Consider the following 17,404-nt stretch of genomic DNA (forward strand, 5'->3'; position numbering starts at 1 on the left):
ACAGTTCATTAGAGAAAAAGATGCTGGCAGGATTGAACAAAGGTGGAGCCAGAGCCACAATTAAAAGGAATGGAATCTCTGAATGAGTAATACTTGACCATTGGTTCTGCCTGGATTGGGAACAGAGGTATTTAGTGTACTGGACTTGTCTGAAGAACTGAGAAAAGAAAAAAAAGAAGAAGAAAAAAGAGAGAGAGAATACAGAAAACAATGGGATAAAAACTGCATGAGACTGAGATTCTGGGTGATCCTCATTCTCCATGTGCCATTAATTAACTTAATAGCCTTCAAGCTATTTAGAGGATAAAGACTCTCAGATGAAGGGTGGGGTCCAACAGCAAGTACATTAATGGTTATGCAAACAGCTTGACTTCAGTTCAGCACAATCTATCTAATGAAATGAATTATCTGAGTGATGGCACTGAATAATAACTTGGATTTTTATACTCTGTAACACAAGTATTGTCAAATGAAAATGTATTGGTTTCTTATGCAAGACATGCAGAATTAAGCCTTTGGAAATGTCAAAAACTTGTTATTTTTTTTCAAGCAAATGACAAATATGATCTCAGAGTGGCAATATGGAAAAGTAATGAGCATGAATCTGGCTCAGGTTTTTGGCCAGTGTCGTGTAACTACAAGCTTTTAAGTAACCCTATCTGACAATTCACCTTCTTAATTTGTTCACTCACACATCTGGTGATATATATTTGTCTATTCTCACTGAAACAGTATCAATTAACAATATGGTATATAGTTTGAAAAAAAAAAATGGTTCAACTAACTGCCAAATTTTTAATAAACTCTGGTGTATTGTTCAGATTTTGCATGGGAAAACTTGTCAGATTCATTTATGGAGACAGTGTTCACTAAATGAAGCCACATACAGTTCATAAATAACTTGCACAACAACTCAAGTCACAAAGATGTTGTTATAGTTGCTACAGTAAGTAGAGTCTGATAAAAGACTGCATTTAAATATTTGATGACACTTTAGGGAACACATATTCACTATTACCTATTTGCATATTACTAGCATATTGGCTGTTAATTAGTACTTATAAAGCACATATTAATGTCTTATTCAGCATGACCCAGATATAGATCCCTTAACACTAATAACCTTACTTAATATCAATAAGCAGAGTTTATTGAGGGAAACCTCTTCGTAAATAGTATTTACCAAAAACGTGTTCAAATATTAGGGGTAACACAAAGTTAACAGAAAACAATCCAGAGTTAGTCTGGACAAATATGAATCATAATAACTTTGCACTTTTATTTCTAATAGTAAAAATATATCCATATGTCACTTTAATGCCGGTTATACAACAGACAAAACATCATGTCTTCATAAACTGGAGTTGTCGTAAATAATTGCCCATTCGATAAACCGAGCTGAACCTTTTCCACATTCTAATTTGCACTGTACAATTTTGACATCACTGAAGTGACTTACAAATAAAGACTGTTGCTTTGAAACTGGAAAGCGAGAAGTTGAAAAATCAAGTGGAAAGGTGATAGTGCAAATGATCCAAGTGGTTGAAAATGGCGTACCAGTTCCAGGGGTGAGAGGAGAAGAACAGCCAACACTATTTCGGCCTCTGTAGCACCTGGTTTCTTTCAGGAAGAGTGTGTGGGGAGAGGAGAAGGGAATGGTGGTGAGCTCAGGGGTCTTGTCAGGGACAAGGCCAAAGCTGTCTCTGCTTTGTGCAGCTCTAGGTGGAATCAGAGCTGCAAGGTGGCTTGTGTTTGCAGACTTGGGGGTCTGGCTAGAAGCAGTGTTTGGGGCTTTCTAACTGATTGGGATCTAATTTGTTGGCCTGACTGCAGGGAACTTTTTCCAGCCTCCACCCATGGGAGTCTGATACAGGAGCCCTGGAGCATGCTGACTGACAGCCTATGCAGCAGTAACCAATGAAGCGATCTGGAAAAATGGGCTGCGGAAAGGTGTGGAAGGGATCAATGAGCTATGATCGATGAGACAAAAATATTGGACTTTTCTTAGACCCATGAAATGGCAGCCCAAAAGCTATTTAGGGAACACTTGCTCAGTCACATATTTTCACTCATGCCAAATTTACAATTCTGTGTTATTCTGTGTTATTGTTGTGACTGTCCATGTGCTTCCCAAACCTCAGCAACAGATAATGTCTTCTTTCCTCAATACAAAGAAGTCACCTTGTTATCTCTATCAGGAGGATCAGATGCTAATAGGAATGGAACAGAGCAAACAGCTGAAGGTATCCCTGTCTTTATCTAATCTACACACTTGAGGATGAGCTGGACTTTGAATCCCAAACAGTGTATATATAGCTTGCTTTGTTTGAATACAAAATAAAAGCCATTTGAATCAGGTTTTGCTCATTAACAGTTCCTTGTAAATATCAGCTCACACTGGTGAGAGACACAAGAGAACAGCTAGTTAGCATTTTGCATTTTATGTCATTGTCTGCTCTTTCTGATCGATATTTACACTATTCATTTTTGTATCATAATGTTGTAAAACAATCAGTAACTGTAGCCTGCTTCAGAAAATGCTCAATACACATTAGTAAGAGTCATCAAAAACTCCTATAATATCATCCTAAACTCAGAAAGAACATAGAGCTACAGAATCATCTCAGCACCTTCACATGCAAGTTTTTTCTCCTCTACTTTAAGGTCAAGATACCAGTGTATGCATGAGGACACACGCACGCACGCATGCACGCTCAATCGGCCAGAGGAAGCTCTGTTCATAGGTCCTGCCTGCCCAGCATCAGGCTAAGTGCTCTTGACAGCCAACCACACAGTTATTAACTGTGATCCGCCACCGCGGCTGCGGGGAGGGCGTAAGATGGACTCCACACCCACACAAAGACTGCTTTCAGCGCTCCGGTCCTCAAGCATCTCTAATACACACTTACTGTACTTTCACATACATACATTTAACCTCATTTTTTTAAATCCTGCTGATCTTGTGAGCATTTCAAGAGTGGGTAATTTCACCAACAACTCATGGACGGACAAACTAATACTCTTACAAAATAATACTGTGGCATACCATGGTACACTGATTGTATCAAATAGTGTTACCAATTATCACTTTGTATATATTATGGTAATGAGTGATTACCATATTCATGTACCATGGTATTTGCATATTACTTCAAAACCACATCAATGTTGATAAAAGCTGAGGGAGGTCAAATGGGACAGAGTGCCTCACTCAGTTCCAGTTGAAAGCAAACCATTATGGGATATTAGTACAACATGACCCTGTAAATGTTTGTACAGTAGCCTGTATATGCCTGCATAGAGGAAACAAATGCCTTGCTTATCCTTGCGTCAAACGCCATCAGAACTCTTTTAATCAGACAGTGGTCTGAGCGCTGTCTGTGTCTCTGGCTTCAAAAGACTCTACCACCTCTTCCTGAGGATGTGGATGCCGAAGTCCAGTTTCAGCCCCCACAGCGACACATTAGCTTGTGAAATAGGGATGCAGTATTTTTGTGACATTCTCAGGAGGGCGTCCATAATGACAGTTGTCTATGTTTAGCTCTGAAAATATTTCAATAAACAGCATCTCGTCCTCACAAACAGACGGACTGAAAAACCCCAAGCCACTTTTTCCTGCCTGCGTTTCCCATAATTAGAGCCCACAACTCGCTGTTAAATAGTTGAGGCTTTTTGCCTTTGAATCGACAGCCTTTTATATAGTACCACGACGTACACAGGCTCCCCGCGCCATGGGACGGTGCTGGCCATCCATGGCCGCCTTCAAAGCAGCAGTGGGCTGAAGACAACTGACATGTATTATTCTACATAAGTGCTGCCTTTTGTTCACTTCAGGCTTCCGGCCACAAAATAGCTGGATTTGTCCATCAAGTACTGCTATTTTGGATACCCTGTTTTTTCCACACTATGTGCTTTCTGTATGTTGTTGGAGCACTGATAACCACAAGCAGCTAAACATGACACAGATTGTTATTGTAATAGCTGAACCCTTTGGAAAACATACTTTGACCATACTTTGGTACAGTAAATTATCAGATGGCAAAAATTGTGGAATTTTTGAATATAGACCTACCATAGACGGATGCATGATGTTAAATAGGTTTTATTAAATTCAAACTATAAACTATAATCTGCATATTAGAGGTTTCTCCATTCAAACTGAAATAATAGTATTCCTGATTGAGACTCGAAACTTAGAAAAATTAAACAATGAGTCAAAATGAACCAATTAAAAAGATACGGTTATTAACAAGACATATAGCAATGTCAGCGTAAGTGGAAGTGCTTTGAGCCAGCACATCCAGGAACTGTCTCATTAAAATATATGAATGAATGTATGAATGAATGAAAATAAGTTAGCCCATTTATATTAAACATCCTTATCGTAAAAAAAAAAAAAAAGGAAACCGACTGAAAATGATTTATACATGATAAATCATTTAGAAGACATACAGCAAACTACAGGGTAAGCGGGTGGCTGTGACCCAGCACAGCTATAGGAAGTCTCTGCAATTGTGCCATTAAAATCTACGGCCTGACAGGATTGTTTTGAACCTCAAGGATCTGTTCAGAAAGTGTTCCCAAAAGCAGTGTGTTCAGGCGTGCTCCCAGACCTCATCTCACTCGGTGGCACACATCCCAAGCTCCCAGCTTTCTGTGACAGATGGTTCCTGCATTACCATTGTAAAGAGAACACTGCCCTCATCAGGAAACTATTGTGCTTATGTGTCTGTTATAAAATATTAGCACAATAAAACCAAACATCCGATAATCAGTTAATTAATAAAGCTTCTCCAAACGTGTTTGGCTGCAAAACTTCTGTGTAACACAGGAGAAATTCTGTAGAATGAGGGCTTTTTTAAATTCTCCCATTATCACCCTGAGGAGAGATACATGGATATCAATATTTTCTTACAATTAATATTGAAGTGTTTTGAAGAACATGGACCGCTTTATACTTACAGAGCATTTCATTTTTGATGCTTAATTCTCAGTCCCCATTTTATTAAGCGACCAGTAGAAATGTTCACTGTTTTGATTTATGTGGAAGAAAGTAGCTTAGTCATACGGGTTTGGAATAACATCAGGAGGAGTAGGCTACATGATGACTGAATAGTATTTTTATTTATTTATTTTGTTATTAACTCATTTTTTACCGAACTGCCAAGTAAAGTGTTTAATTTGTTTGTAGGTACAGAGCACAAGGGATGAACTTTAGCGCCGTCAAAGTTATATTTGCCGAAGACCACAGCTAAGAAAGTGAACAACATGAGCAGTTATTAAATCAGTCAGACTGAGACCAGATTCAAGCGACTGCTATGTCAACCCTGCGGTGGACCACCATAGAAACACCCTCTTCTTAAGTATTAATATTTGTGGGAGTTCAATACAACTTTATACTGTACAGCGAGAGCAGGCAACCATAAGGAATGCTGAAAATCTATTCCGGAGGCCATGTGAGAGGAAAAACAGAGGAAGAGTGGCATACAGTAAGTCTTGGTTGAGAATGATTTGAAGGAAACCTGAAGCAGGGTAAATAGCAGGGTAAATGGAGAAGTCTGTGGCTTTGAGTTGTGGGTGAATGACTCTACTGAGCAGATGCTAAGGAGATGTTTGAGAGGGACCCCCCATATACTCCAAGCCAGTGATGGGAATAACGGCGTTATAAATAACGGCGTTACTAACGGCATTACTTTTTCCAGTAACGAGTAATCTAATTGATTACTCTTCTCATCTTAATAACGCCGTTACCGTTACTGCCAAAAAATGCGGCGCGTTACTATAACTGATGATGAAGCTGTTTTTTTTTTTCATCAGACCAACTAGATCTCTGAGCGAGAGGCAAATACTTTTTTTTTACTGTTCTTCCTTGGTAAGTGGGCAGAGCACAAGACAAGCGCATAAATGCTGACGATTGGCTGAGGTAGAGTAAAATTTCATTGTAAGCCAATCAGAGGTAGAGTTGGGCGGGTGTTCGAAAGCACGCATAGTAGTGATGGGAATTCGGCTCTTTTGACTCAGCTCACTGAAAAGAGCCGGCTCTTTGGCTCACAAACGGCTCTTTAAATGACTTTGACTATAATATTTCAATTTTATTACATAACTATTTAATTTCTATAGGCTAAATTTGAAAAAAAATAAATAAAAAAAAAATAGAGTTGGCTCTTCAGATATGCGAGCCAGCTCCCGAAGTTCAACTAAAAGAGCCGGCTCTTAGAGTCGGCTCATTCGCGAATCGCGAACGACTCATCAAAAGCTCATTCGCGAACGAGTCGATCCATCATCCCTAACGCTCATTCGCGAACGACCCATCATCTCTAACGCTCATGAATTGCGAACAACCCATCATAACGCATAGTCGGACAGGACAGGACACACAACGAACAACACAAGCCAGTCAGTCAACGAGAGACAGGTATGGCAACGAGCCCAAATAATCCAAAAGTAGCCTTCTCTAAATGGAAGTATATACATTACTTTTTCCTTCAAGAAATTAAAGAAACAATAAAAGGAAATATCAAAAGTTCCCAAAAATCTATCGTGTTATTTGCATTGATCCACTATATAAACATAATATCAACATACATGCCATTTGATTGGAGGCTAGTCTCACTTTTTTTTTAGATGTGTGTACAATGTTTCATGTTTCTGTTAATAATGTATTGTATTAAGTGTCCATTTCATTATAATATTCAGATTTATCATAAATAATTGAACATGCACATGTATTTTAAGTTCCTTTAAAGAGGGGTAGAGGTGGGGTCACATTTGAGCATTTAAAATTTAATTTTACTTGAAAGTAACGCAATAGTTACTTTCTTAAGTAACTAGTTACTTTTAAAATTTGTAACTGAGTTACTAATTTAGTTACTTTTTGGAAGAAGTAACTAGTAACTGTAACTAATTATAATTTAAAAGTAACTTGCCCAACACTGCTCCAAGCGTACATTTTATACTGCTTACAAGACCCTCAAGGAAACGCCTTATTTCATCCCTTTAATTACAAACGCTCATAACACTCGTATACACATTTGGTTTGACTGTCCTTTACATTCAGATGGATTCTCTTCATCCTTGTCGCTCAGTCTAACAAACATGTGTACAGTGTTCACACACAGCCTTACAGATACACAGAGGGAAAATCACATCATGTAAAACCACACTGTAAAACAGTCATACAAACAGATGCTTCTAATAGTTCCAGGCTACACCCTGACAGACGACCTCCCCAAGAAGGGCGACCACCCGTTCTCTCGCCCCGGACTTGGAGAACGGGGCTCAGGCCTGACTCAGCGCAACAGTGCCTCCAACACAGCCTAAGTAAAACCACCTGCAGTGCAGAGGTCATAACCTAATGTAATGGGTGAACTCCGTGTCAGACAAGCAGTCACACATTCAACTCTGAACGACACCACACACACTGTATTATCAGCAAACATGACAGTGATTAGCAAAGACACACATCAATCTCCATATTAAGAGTGTTCAGTATATGGAGCTTATTCCTTACCAAAAGGTCACATGCTCACAAGGCATTCACAAGCACAGTAGTTTTTATGAAGCTGGGTGGGATTCCACTGCATGATTAAAGACAGAAAAAGCCTTTGATCTGTAATGAGCTGTAATTAATGCAGCCTATAATGTGGGCATTAATAACTCTGTTCTAAATACAGTTGGAGTTCTGAGAAACAAATGTGGGATTGCCTTCATGTTATGACATTTTATCATTTATAAATAATGTAATTATATATATATATATATATATATATATATATATATATATATATATATATACACACACACACAGTAGACATAAAATGTACATCATATAAATGTCATATCATCATTAATACACACACATGTAATGTATCATATGATTGTGTGTGTGTGGGGGGGGGGGGGTATATATACATACATATACATATACCAGTAACGTCATATACATTTTGCAAATACAAATAATATTAAATGATTTAATAATATAATTTTTTTACATTGGAATTTTTTATGTTTCTCTAAAAGTCTCTTCTGCTCACCAAGCCTGTTTTTATTTGATCCAAAGTACAGCAAAAAAAACAAAAAAAAACATAAAATTGCGAAATATGTTTACTATTTAAAATAATTGATTTCACAGCTGATTATTTAGCATCATTAATCCAGTCTTCAGTCTCACGTGATCCTTCAGAAATCATTCTAAAAAATAATAAGAAATGTTTCTCGAGCATCAAATCGGCATATTAGAATGATTTCTGAAGGATCATGTGACACTGAAGACTGGAGTAACAATGCTGAAGATTCAGCTTTGATCACAGGAATAAATGACATTTTTAAATATTCAAATAGAAAGCAATTAATTTAAATAGTATATATTCTACATAATATATATTGCATAATATATGTAATTGTTCATATATACATACATAAACTACTAGTCTCAAGAAACTCTAAGAGGTGTAATACTGAAAATCATCTATCATTTACTGCCCTCACTTGCAATTTAATAACAATATAATAACTCTATATAAATGTATAACTTTTAAATTCAGTAAATTTAAACAAATATTCTGCATAATATAAACTGCATAATATTAGTTTATACAAACTTCTAGTCTCAAGAAACTCTGAGAAGACTAATCCTGGAGATCATCTATCATTTGCTGCCCTCTACAGGACAAGCTAGTTACTGCTGAAACTACACCAATTCATATTCACTCGATTTTCACTGTAACCATTAAAGTTAAAAGAGATCCAGTTAGGCAAGGAACTCGAAATTTGACGCCATGTGTCTGAAATCTAAAAAAATAAAAATAATAATAAACAAATACTCTGTTTTCATATCAAATCCATTTTTAACCATAATTAGAAACTTTTTATTTTTTATTTGAAAATGACAAATTATCCTTCACTTGTGCACAAGTTATCCTAAGAAGTTGGTCATTTTTTCAGGTAGAGTCCACAAATGAGCACAGGAAACATACTAACTAGGAAGAGACCCAGTGGGCTGGGCATCAGGAGGGGTTGTCAAAAGAGTCAAAAGTGAGTCTGTCACATAAAAAAATTCACAGGAACAAGTTAAACTGAACAGTTTAAGAGGTCTTCTGTTTGAACTTCAATGCCTCAGAGGAAACCGACCTGAAGCTAGACAGAAAATCTGAACAATTCAATCTCACGCACACACTTGCAGCTTGATGAGTACAAAAACACCACTTACTGCACAAAATCTGTTCTTTAAAACAAGCAGACCAAAGACTGAAGTTGAGAAAGCTCCTTGAACTTACATTCATATAACTGTTTCTTTCTTAAAAGATGTACAGTGCTGAGGCAGGTGTTTAAATTGTCCTCCGATTTGAAGTTTCAGTCCTCTTTCTGTTTTTGTGGTACAGTCAATCTCAGGTCGACTGGGACAAAACATTATACTGAGATCCGTAAGTGCATGGTGATTGACTGGTCATAGCAGAAAGTAAGTGTCCAAACACTTCAACTGTTAAAAAAGGTCTTGAACTACTTACTCCAAGCATGAAACCAGGGACCATATAAGGAAAAACTAATAATTTGGACAAGTCAAATAAAACAAATAGTTATTTCCATGAGAAAACAAGGCTTTTAAAATGTTAAAGAAAAAGAAAAATAATAAAAACATATCGATGTCAACCCTTCCTGAGAACCATCAGAAAAAAATAAATACACCCCATTGCTTGTTCCTCAGTGTGCATGTAAGTGTGTATGTGTGTTAAGGGCAGTCAGGGACAAGTCAATCAGTCCGGATTTACTTGGCTGGTTTGTCAGTATCCCTGCAGTCCATTATAAACCTTCTGAGATGGTGCCTGTTTCAGAAGTTGCCTTATACCTGAGGAAAAATAAATGATTTATTAACTCACAAATGCACAAAAACTCCACAGTAGTCACCATGTCTCTGCTAAAACAGCCCACTGTCCGTATTCACGAAATGTTCTCTTACCATCTTTCTGCTGGTCATCAAGCTGCTCCTTTGGGAAATCGACATCAAAGGTGACTATAAGCGACCCACGGATATTGTTGTTGTCAAAATTTGGTAATCCCTCACCCTTCTTCCAAATACGAGCTCCTGGCTTAGTGATTTTATCTCTCTCAATGTGTACCTATAAGAACACAAGTTCTTAAGTCACGGCTCTTAGTTGCACATGTGAAATGAAATATAAATATATATTCTAAAAATTAAACAAAACATGCCTTGTGACCATCTAAATGAGTGATGTCCATCTCAAATCCGACCAGAGCCTCTACCAGAGAGATGGTGACGTTTGTATAGAGGTCGTCACCTCTGCGCTCAAACACTGGGTGCCTGGAGAAGAAGAGATTTACACATGACAAACGGGAAACAGTTCATAAAGTCTCACTCTTTCAAGACAGAGAATAAATGGTGGCACATTAAAATCAATTATATTAAAAGTACTGTACATTAAGAGAAAAGTTCAATTCACTGTTGTAATTGCTGTAATTTCATACGACTCTTACTTTAAAACTTTAATGCGGAAACGCAGATCTCCAGGCTCACCATCAATGTGAGGTTCACCTGTAGTCAGTCAAACAACAGATATGTCACTTGTACATTCTATAAATAATATGTTGCTGCATCTAGCTAATTCATAAAAACAAATGTTACTGTACTGAGTTATCTGTAAACATAATAATAAAATCATTTCATTTCTGTACCTTCCCCAATGAAAGGGTATTCCATCTCATCTCTCACACCCTGCTCGATCTCCACCTCTAGTGTTCTCTCTTCATTCACAAGCCTGGAAAAAACAATGATACAGCATTTAAACAGAAAACCATCATATTTCCTACTGAGTCAAAGTTGGAGTGATTACTGGGCAAACTTACTTGATATTAGGGCATTCATCACAGACTACTTCCTGTGTCATCTGGAAGCGACCTGGTCCTAGCTGTGTGGTTCTCATTTCCTGTCGGCAGTTGCATTTTCTTTTGCCTGGGGCTTCTTTTGCTACAGGTTTGTTTCGCACCACCTACATGTTGAAAAAGAGGGGAAACAGAAGGACAGGAAAAAGGAAAGGAGAGTGTCCATTTCCATGTGACTCTGCATGTTCACTGCCTGACAAAGCCTATAGAAGTACACAAAGACTGTGTATACTACAGTACATCAGGAAGGAAAAAGAAAAAAAAGCAGCTCACCTCTACAAAATTCCCAGAATACACCTCTTCTAGGGTTACGTCAAGGTCCAGTACTATATCATTACCCCTAGGAATATCCCGGCCGGCCGGCTGCCTGTTTCCACCGAACATAAATCCAAAGTCGCCAAAGAAACTTGAAAAACAAAACACATTTGAATATAGACACAGACGAATTTCACAGTGACAGTACCAACAGTTTTGTTTCAAAAGGGCTCACATCTGAAATGAGAACACCAACTATGCATCAGTCATTTGCAAATCTCACAAAATTTATAGAAAATCTGACAAACATTTCTGTTGCTAACATTTGAAGAAAATCTTAATCAAGCTGAGGCTCATTTACCTGGAGAATATATCACCGTGTGAACTGTGATGGCCTTCTTTCAAACCCTCCTCTCCATATGTATCATACTGTTTCCTTTTCTCCTCATCTGAGAGCACCTGTGATCAAAACAGACAATCAGAAAATATTATTAATGGAACAATGAGCAATATTTGCAACTGAAGTTGTTTTTAGGGGCAATTTCTGTTTAACATAAAACACACAGGTAACTAAAGTGTTAGTGTTCCTGTAGCTCAACTGGTAGAGCATTGCGTATGTCAAGCGCAATGTTGGGGGTTCGGTTCCCCGGGAACACATGATAGGTAAAAATTGATAGCCTGAATGCACTGTAAGTCGCTTTGGATAAAAGCGTCTGCTAAATGCATAAATTTAAATTTTACATTTAATTTAAAGTCCCTAAAGCCACAATTAGATATTATGAAATATACTAAATGTTAAATAAAAGAAAAAAAAGAAAATAGACATTCTGCCTCATTTTAAATACCTGGGGAAGTTTTTTTTCCCCCTAGCCCCTATAATAATTATTTATTATAGTTATCTATCTATCTATCTATCTATCTATCTATCTATCTATCTATCTAACTCTAATAAATAATTATTATTTTATGCAATAAACACATCTTTTCTTATCATATGAATGGTATACTTGTTAATATTATAATGGAGACAACCATTGACTACTTAAATTAAAATTAAAAATTAATTTTAAATTTATGCATTTAGCAGACGCTTTTAAGCGACTTACAGTACATTCAGGCTATCAGTTTTTACTTATCATAAAGTAAAAATGACTACTTGGAATTAAACAGGTAATCATTTATAATGTAATATGAAATCCTTTTTATACACCGTGCATTATTATTAGTAGCTACATTGCAGGTCCACGTCATAAATAAGCAGACGTTTCAACCAATCAGAGGCGGCCACACATTTCTTCCAACCAATCCAATCGCTCCATCAGTTCGTTTCTAACAGCAACACTCATGCTGGTCAGATTCACTGGCTTTATATTGCTGGTTTATTAAGAATAATATAATACGTCTGTAAATAAGTGTTTTAGTGACACAAAGCATCTAAATATTTGTTTTAAAGTTAGGCAAAAAAATTCGCATTAAAACGAAGTCATGTCATTCCCTAATACTTTATTATCCTAATCACTTTAATATCCAGTAACGTAAAGACAATATTTTTGTTCAGCATAATGCGTGACGGTCAAAACAAAAACGAAGGACTTGTTAAAAAATAAACATCATACCTCGTAAGCAGCTCCGAGGTCTGCAAATTTGTCTTGGGCATTTGGGTCATCTTGGTTTCTGTCTGGATGAAGCTGCAGTGCCAGCTTTCTGTAGGCTTTCTTAATGTCTTTAACTGATGCTGATCTACTAACCCCCAGAATTTTGTAGAAATCCCTCCTGAAAATACACATTTTTTGCAATCGTACACCAGTTCATTCATTCATTCAAGCTTATGAGCAATATTGACATGATGTCCAAATATTTAACATCAATACATCTTGTTGGGGAAATCAGTAAGAGTACAGCAGTATGAATATAAATAAGGAATGTGACATTTATATAAACTTGTGGCAACAGTGACAAGTTATCAGCCTCGTTAAAGCAATTTTGGTAACGTTACTTAAAAAAAAAAACACTGTCCTATTTTGGAAAATAATAATAATAATAATTATTATTATTATTATTATTATTTATATAAATATTTTATAGATCAAGTATATTATGGCGAGCAATCAGCAGCATGATGCACGGAGAGTGGCGTAGACCAATCACAGTGAAACATGTGTACCAGCCAGAGCCCTGAGCTTTAATACACTAAACCTAGACCCTGAAAACAACACGATATTCACTCACCCGGCCAGTACTGCCAATATCAGATATAAAAGTAGAAAACAAACACTCGATAATTTCATTCCTCTAACAGCCATGGGTCCTTGTTTCTTTCCACTGCTTTCTGTGATGTCTATCAAAAAAGCCTCTTCCTGCTCTATCACAAGTCCCGCCTCTTTTTAAAAAGGAAGTGTTATAAAAGTTCAATTGAAAAAGGTTTCATAATGACCCATCTAATATTATATTATATTATATTATATTATATTATATTATATTATATTATATTATATTATATTATATTATATTATATTATATTATATTATATTATATTATAAGAACTGGTAAGCCAAGTAATGTTGATATTAAACGCAAGCAAGCGAAGCTAATAATACAACTTCAACCACATATCACACAAGGGCTAGCATTAAATACAAAACTTTATTTATTTATTTATTTTTAATTCATACTTTCCGTTTTATTGGTTTTGATTTTCACAGCTTGGTACATTCTTCGTCAATGCATTCTTCACGTAATTCTGCGACTTTTATTTTGTTCTTATACAAGGACGCACAGCACAGCGTAAAACAACTTCCGGAAAGAAATGGCATCTTTGGACAGGGTGAAAGTGTTGGTTTTAGGAGATTCCGGTAATATATATTTTTTAATCTAAATAATATGTCAACCTTGCTTTTCTGTAACCTCACAAAAGATATTGTGAATGTACATTTAAAATGTAAGCATGTTGTCTAAGATTCGACTCAAGTTAGAAGTGTTAGCCTGCCACATTTGCTTGGATTTCTCTAGGATTACTATTATGTTCGTTATTATTTGATAATATCTGCCACGAGGAGCCACACTTTCGATATTGTAACTTACTTTTTTCTTTTAAAAATAAGCACTTCTTCATTGAGCCTCGGTATTGCAGTTCTGATCAGTGTTATTTTGTGTCTGTTTACAGGAGTAGGGAAGTCCTCTCTTGTACATTTACTGTGCCAGAATCAAGTTTTGGGGAACCCCTCATGGACTGTGGGCTGCTCAGTGGACGTCAGGGTACAGTGTAAATTCGCAGCGATTATATATATATATATATATATATATATATATATATATAGCATTATCATATAAACTAGTGCTGCAACAATAAATAGATCAAATCGATTATTATCGATAATGAAAATCATCGACAACGATTCTCATGATTGATTAGTCGGGTCTGTCCATAGTGCACGTACAACTGCAGCCGGTCGCATCAAGTTAGAGCACTGAATAACGCATTTCTATTGACAAAATGTATGTACAAATAATAGGGGAAATGTCTGTTGTTTAACATTTATATTAAGTTTTAAAAGTCAACATGTAGTGTGAGTAATTTATGAGAGTAGGAACTGTGAAGAGACAGCATTGTGTAATTGTCTGAATATAAATATCAGAGGTTTTTACAGGAAATGACAGCAAGAGGAGACTGTCCCTGCAGAGCATTACTGTGATTTTATTCGTCTTTATTAACTTTATTGTTACATTTTATGATCTAGAGATTGAAACTATATTCACTATGTAGCCAACAGTGATTAACAAATTTATTAAAACAAATTTATGTAAGGTTTTTAACCTCTTTTGTAGGGTTTGTGCCACTGCTGCTTTTAACTAACAGTATTGGTAATTACCAAAATATTTTTGTAGCTTTCTGTATTGGTTAAACCTCCAATATGTGTAAGCTTTTTAGTAACAGTAGTAAGCTATTTTTAATGCTATAATATAATTATTGCTGTTTTATGTGAAAGAAATTAGGAAAATAATTGTCAAGTGCTTTATAGTGTTTTTTTATTTTTTATTATTCAGATACCCAGTTAGTCAAAAAGTACATAAACAATGACAGCAAGGTAGTGAGCTGTTATCAAAGGCAAAGGAGACCATTTTTGTTATTATGTGAATAAATACTATTTGGATGTTTTAGTTTGTTATTTGTCCCCAAAAAAAATTAAGCACTGTATGTTTTCATAGCATTCTGTTAGCACTTCTGTTTTAAGGTCATTGGACAGAATGGGGAACAGTGTGTTTTTGTCATTAAAATTAAAATAAAGAAAATAGGGGTTTTAATCCAACTAAAACATTCTCTTGATTCTTTGCACAGGTTCATGACTACAAAGAAGGCACTCCAGAAGAGAAGACATGCTACATTGAACTCTGGGACGTTGGGGGATCTGTTGACAGTGCCAGCAGTGTCAAAAGCACCAGAGCTGTGTTTTACAATTCTGTAAATGGTTAAGTATCAGATACACTATTAAAAGTTGTTCTTACATGTGTACAAACAAAAAAGCATGGAATATTTCTAATGACTCTACTTTAATGTTTAATCATTTGTCTTTTTTCCTTTCTAGGCATTATTTTAGTTCATGATTTGACCAATAAGAAATCCTCCCAGAATCTGAATCCCTGGTCATTGGAGGCTTTGAGTAAAGACTCCTCTCCAACTGGCATCATTGTGTCAAATGGGTGAGTCAAGGTTAACTTCTGGTTCAGAATACAGTGAGAGAACATCATACTTTATTTTGTCTATAAATTCATAGATATGTTACAAGGAACTAATTCGGATGTTTTGCGCTTGCAGGGATTATGACAGAGAACAGTTTGCAGAGAACTCAGTTCCCCTCCTGCTTATTGGCACCAAATTTGATCAGATCCCAGAAAACAAGAGGAATGATGTTCTGACCCGCACTGCCTTTTTATCTGAAGACTTTAATGCAGAAGAGATCAATTTGGTGTGTGCTTTTTAGTGCCGTAATAATGTCTTAACCCAAACTCATATGATATTAAGAAAAACATTTCAATTTCTTGTATTAATTTCACACTTGTGAATTCTGAGCTTTTGCCTGCTTTTTTTCTCAGGATTGTACAAATCCACGGTATCTTGCTGCTGGATCTTCAAATGCTGTTAAGCTAAGCCGATTCTTTGACAAGGTAGAGACTTCAGTGAAACTATAATGTCTATTCCCACTCTGATCCTAATGATTTTCTTCCCTGCTGTGAGTACTGTGTCTCTGTGCAGTGTATTAGCATGTGGTGTAAATTATTATTTTCTCTCTTTAGGTAATCGAGAAGAGATACTTCACAAGAGACCCTAGCCAGGTGAGAGTGTGTGCTTTCTCTGTTTGCATGTGACTGCATTTGTGTACACGGTTTGTTTTGTAATAACTTTAGAGAATTACTTCTAAGATTCTAAATCAAACTCTAGATGTACTTCATTTATAATTTTAATGTAGAGGAATGCATTTTTATTTTGTTATTTAATCATATTTTTCCCTCCCTAGATGCAGAGTTTCACAGACAGGAGGCGCTTTAATTTCAAGAGTCTGCACAATGATTGAGTGTACAAATATACTTTGGACTGGTGGGTTTAGTCATGTTTGTAACCTGGACATATATATGAATATTCTTTTGTCATCATGTTTCTTTGCAAAATCCAATCAGTTTTAGTTTTTTTTTTTTAATGACTTTTAACCTTAGCATCCGGCTTACCATGACTGAACAATTTATGTGAAATAATCATCATCTCTATTCTGAGATTTGTGTATGTATTTTCATATGTGATGGTAAAAAATGTGTACTTAATGAAATACTACTACTCTTCCCTTCTCAAGTCTACTGTTCATACTAATGGGGTGACACGGATCCCCCTTTTTCAGTAAAAGGTAACGGAAATGGTTTCCCCCGTTTGTAGTATAATTCCAGGAGATATGACAGGGTTTCTATTAAATAAACAATTTTTGCTTAATCTTTAGGATTTTCAGGATCTTCCTGTCATCAGAAGGAAGAAATTAATATTACCATAGATTTAACTTTTTTTGTTATTGATTTTTTTTTATTTAAAAATGATTCAGAATTCTTTGCTATATTAGCAAGCCATGAAAATTGTGTATAGATTTTGCATAATAAGTTTGGCTCTTCTTTTCCACTTCTTTGTTTATATATATTTATCAAATCAAATTCTACAGTTGTATGGTATTGTATGGAATTATTAATTTGTTTTCAGTAAACGAGCAGATAA

The 17,404-nt window shown here is 36.0% G+C and overlaps 2 protein-coding genes across 2 annotated transcripts; one reads left to right on the top strand and one right to left on the bottom strand.

Annotated features, from left to right (window-relative positions):
• Positions 1 to 8,842: 8,842 nt before the first annotated feature.
• Positions 8,843 to 13,551, bottom strand: LOC127965473 (dnaJ homolog subfamily B member 11). The gene is made up of 10 exons (XM_052566288.1): positions 13,384 to 13,551; positions 12,771 to 12,927; positions 11,516 to 11,613; positions 11,173 to 11,305; positions 10,864 to 11,006; positions 10,693 to 10,775; positions 10,495 to 10,552; positions 10,210 to 10,321; positions 9,959 to 10,118; positions 8,843 to 9,847 (listed from the first exon to the last, which is right to left on the bottom strand). The coding sequence occupies exons 1-10, from the start codon at positions 13,455 to 13,457 to the stop codon at positions 9,783 to 9,785; spliced, it is 1,083 nt and encodes a 360-aa protein (XP_052422248.1). The 5' UTR covers positions 13,458 to 13,551; the 3' UTR covers positions 8,843 to 9,782.
• A 334-nt stretch (positions 13,552 to 13,885) lies between these two features.
• LOC127964505 (rab-like protein 3) lies at positions 13,886 to 16,991 on the top strand. Its single transcript, XM_052564725.1, has 8 exons — positions 13,886 to 14,006; positions 14,318 to 14,409; positions 15,491 to 15,620; positions 15,738 to 15,852; positions 15,968 to 16,118; positions 16,246 to 16,317; positions 16,447 to 16,485; positions 16,668 to 16,991. The coding sequence occupies exons 1-8, from the start codon at positions 13,961 to 13,963 to the stop codon at positions 16,722 to 16,724; spliced, it is 702 nt and encodes a 233-aa protein (XP_052420685.1). The 5' UTR covers positions 13,886 to 13,960; the 3' UTR covers positions 16,725 to 16,991.
• Positions 16,992 to 17,404: the final 413 nt, after the last annotated feature.

The sequence above is a fragment of the Carassius gibelio genome, chromosome B9 (assembly GCF_023724105.1).
Source record: "Carassius gibelio isolate Cgi1373 ecotype wild population from Czech Republic chromosome B9, carGib1.2-hapl.c, whole genome shotgun sequence".
Taxonomy (NCBI): Eukaryota; Metazoa; Chordata; class Actinopteri; order Cypriniformes; family Cyprinidae; genus Carassius; species Carassius gibelio.

Bases quoted from the DNA above. Each gene is read 5' to 3' on its own strand.
- LOC127964505 (XM_052564725.1), top strand. From the start codon at position 13,961: ATGGCATCTTTGGACAGGGTGAAAGTGTTGGTTTTAGGAGATTCCG. The intron at 14,410-15,490 runs GTACAGTGTAAA...TTCTTTGCACAG, and splicing joins GCTGCTCAGTGGACGTCAGG to GTTCATGACTACAAAGAAGG. The intron at 16,318-16,446 runs GTAGAGACTTCA...TTCTCTCTTTAG, and splicing joins TAAGCCGATTCTTTGACAAG to GTAATCGAGAAGAGATACTT.
- LOC127965473 (XM_052566288.1), bottom strand. From the start codon at position 13,457: ATGGCTGTTAGAGGAATGAAATTATCGAGTGTTTGTTTTCTACTTTTA. The intron at 11,614-12,770 runs GTATGATGTTTA...TTTTGATCACAG, and splicing joins ACCTCGGAGCTGCTTACGAG to GTGCTCTCAGATGAGGAGAA. The intron at 9,848-9,958 runs GTAAGAGAACAT...ATTTTTCCTCAG, and splicing joins TGATGACCAGCAGAAAGATG to GTATAAGGCAACTTCTGAAA.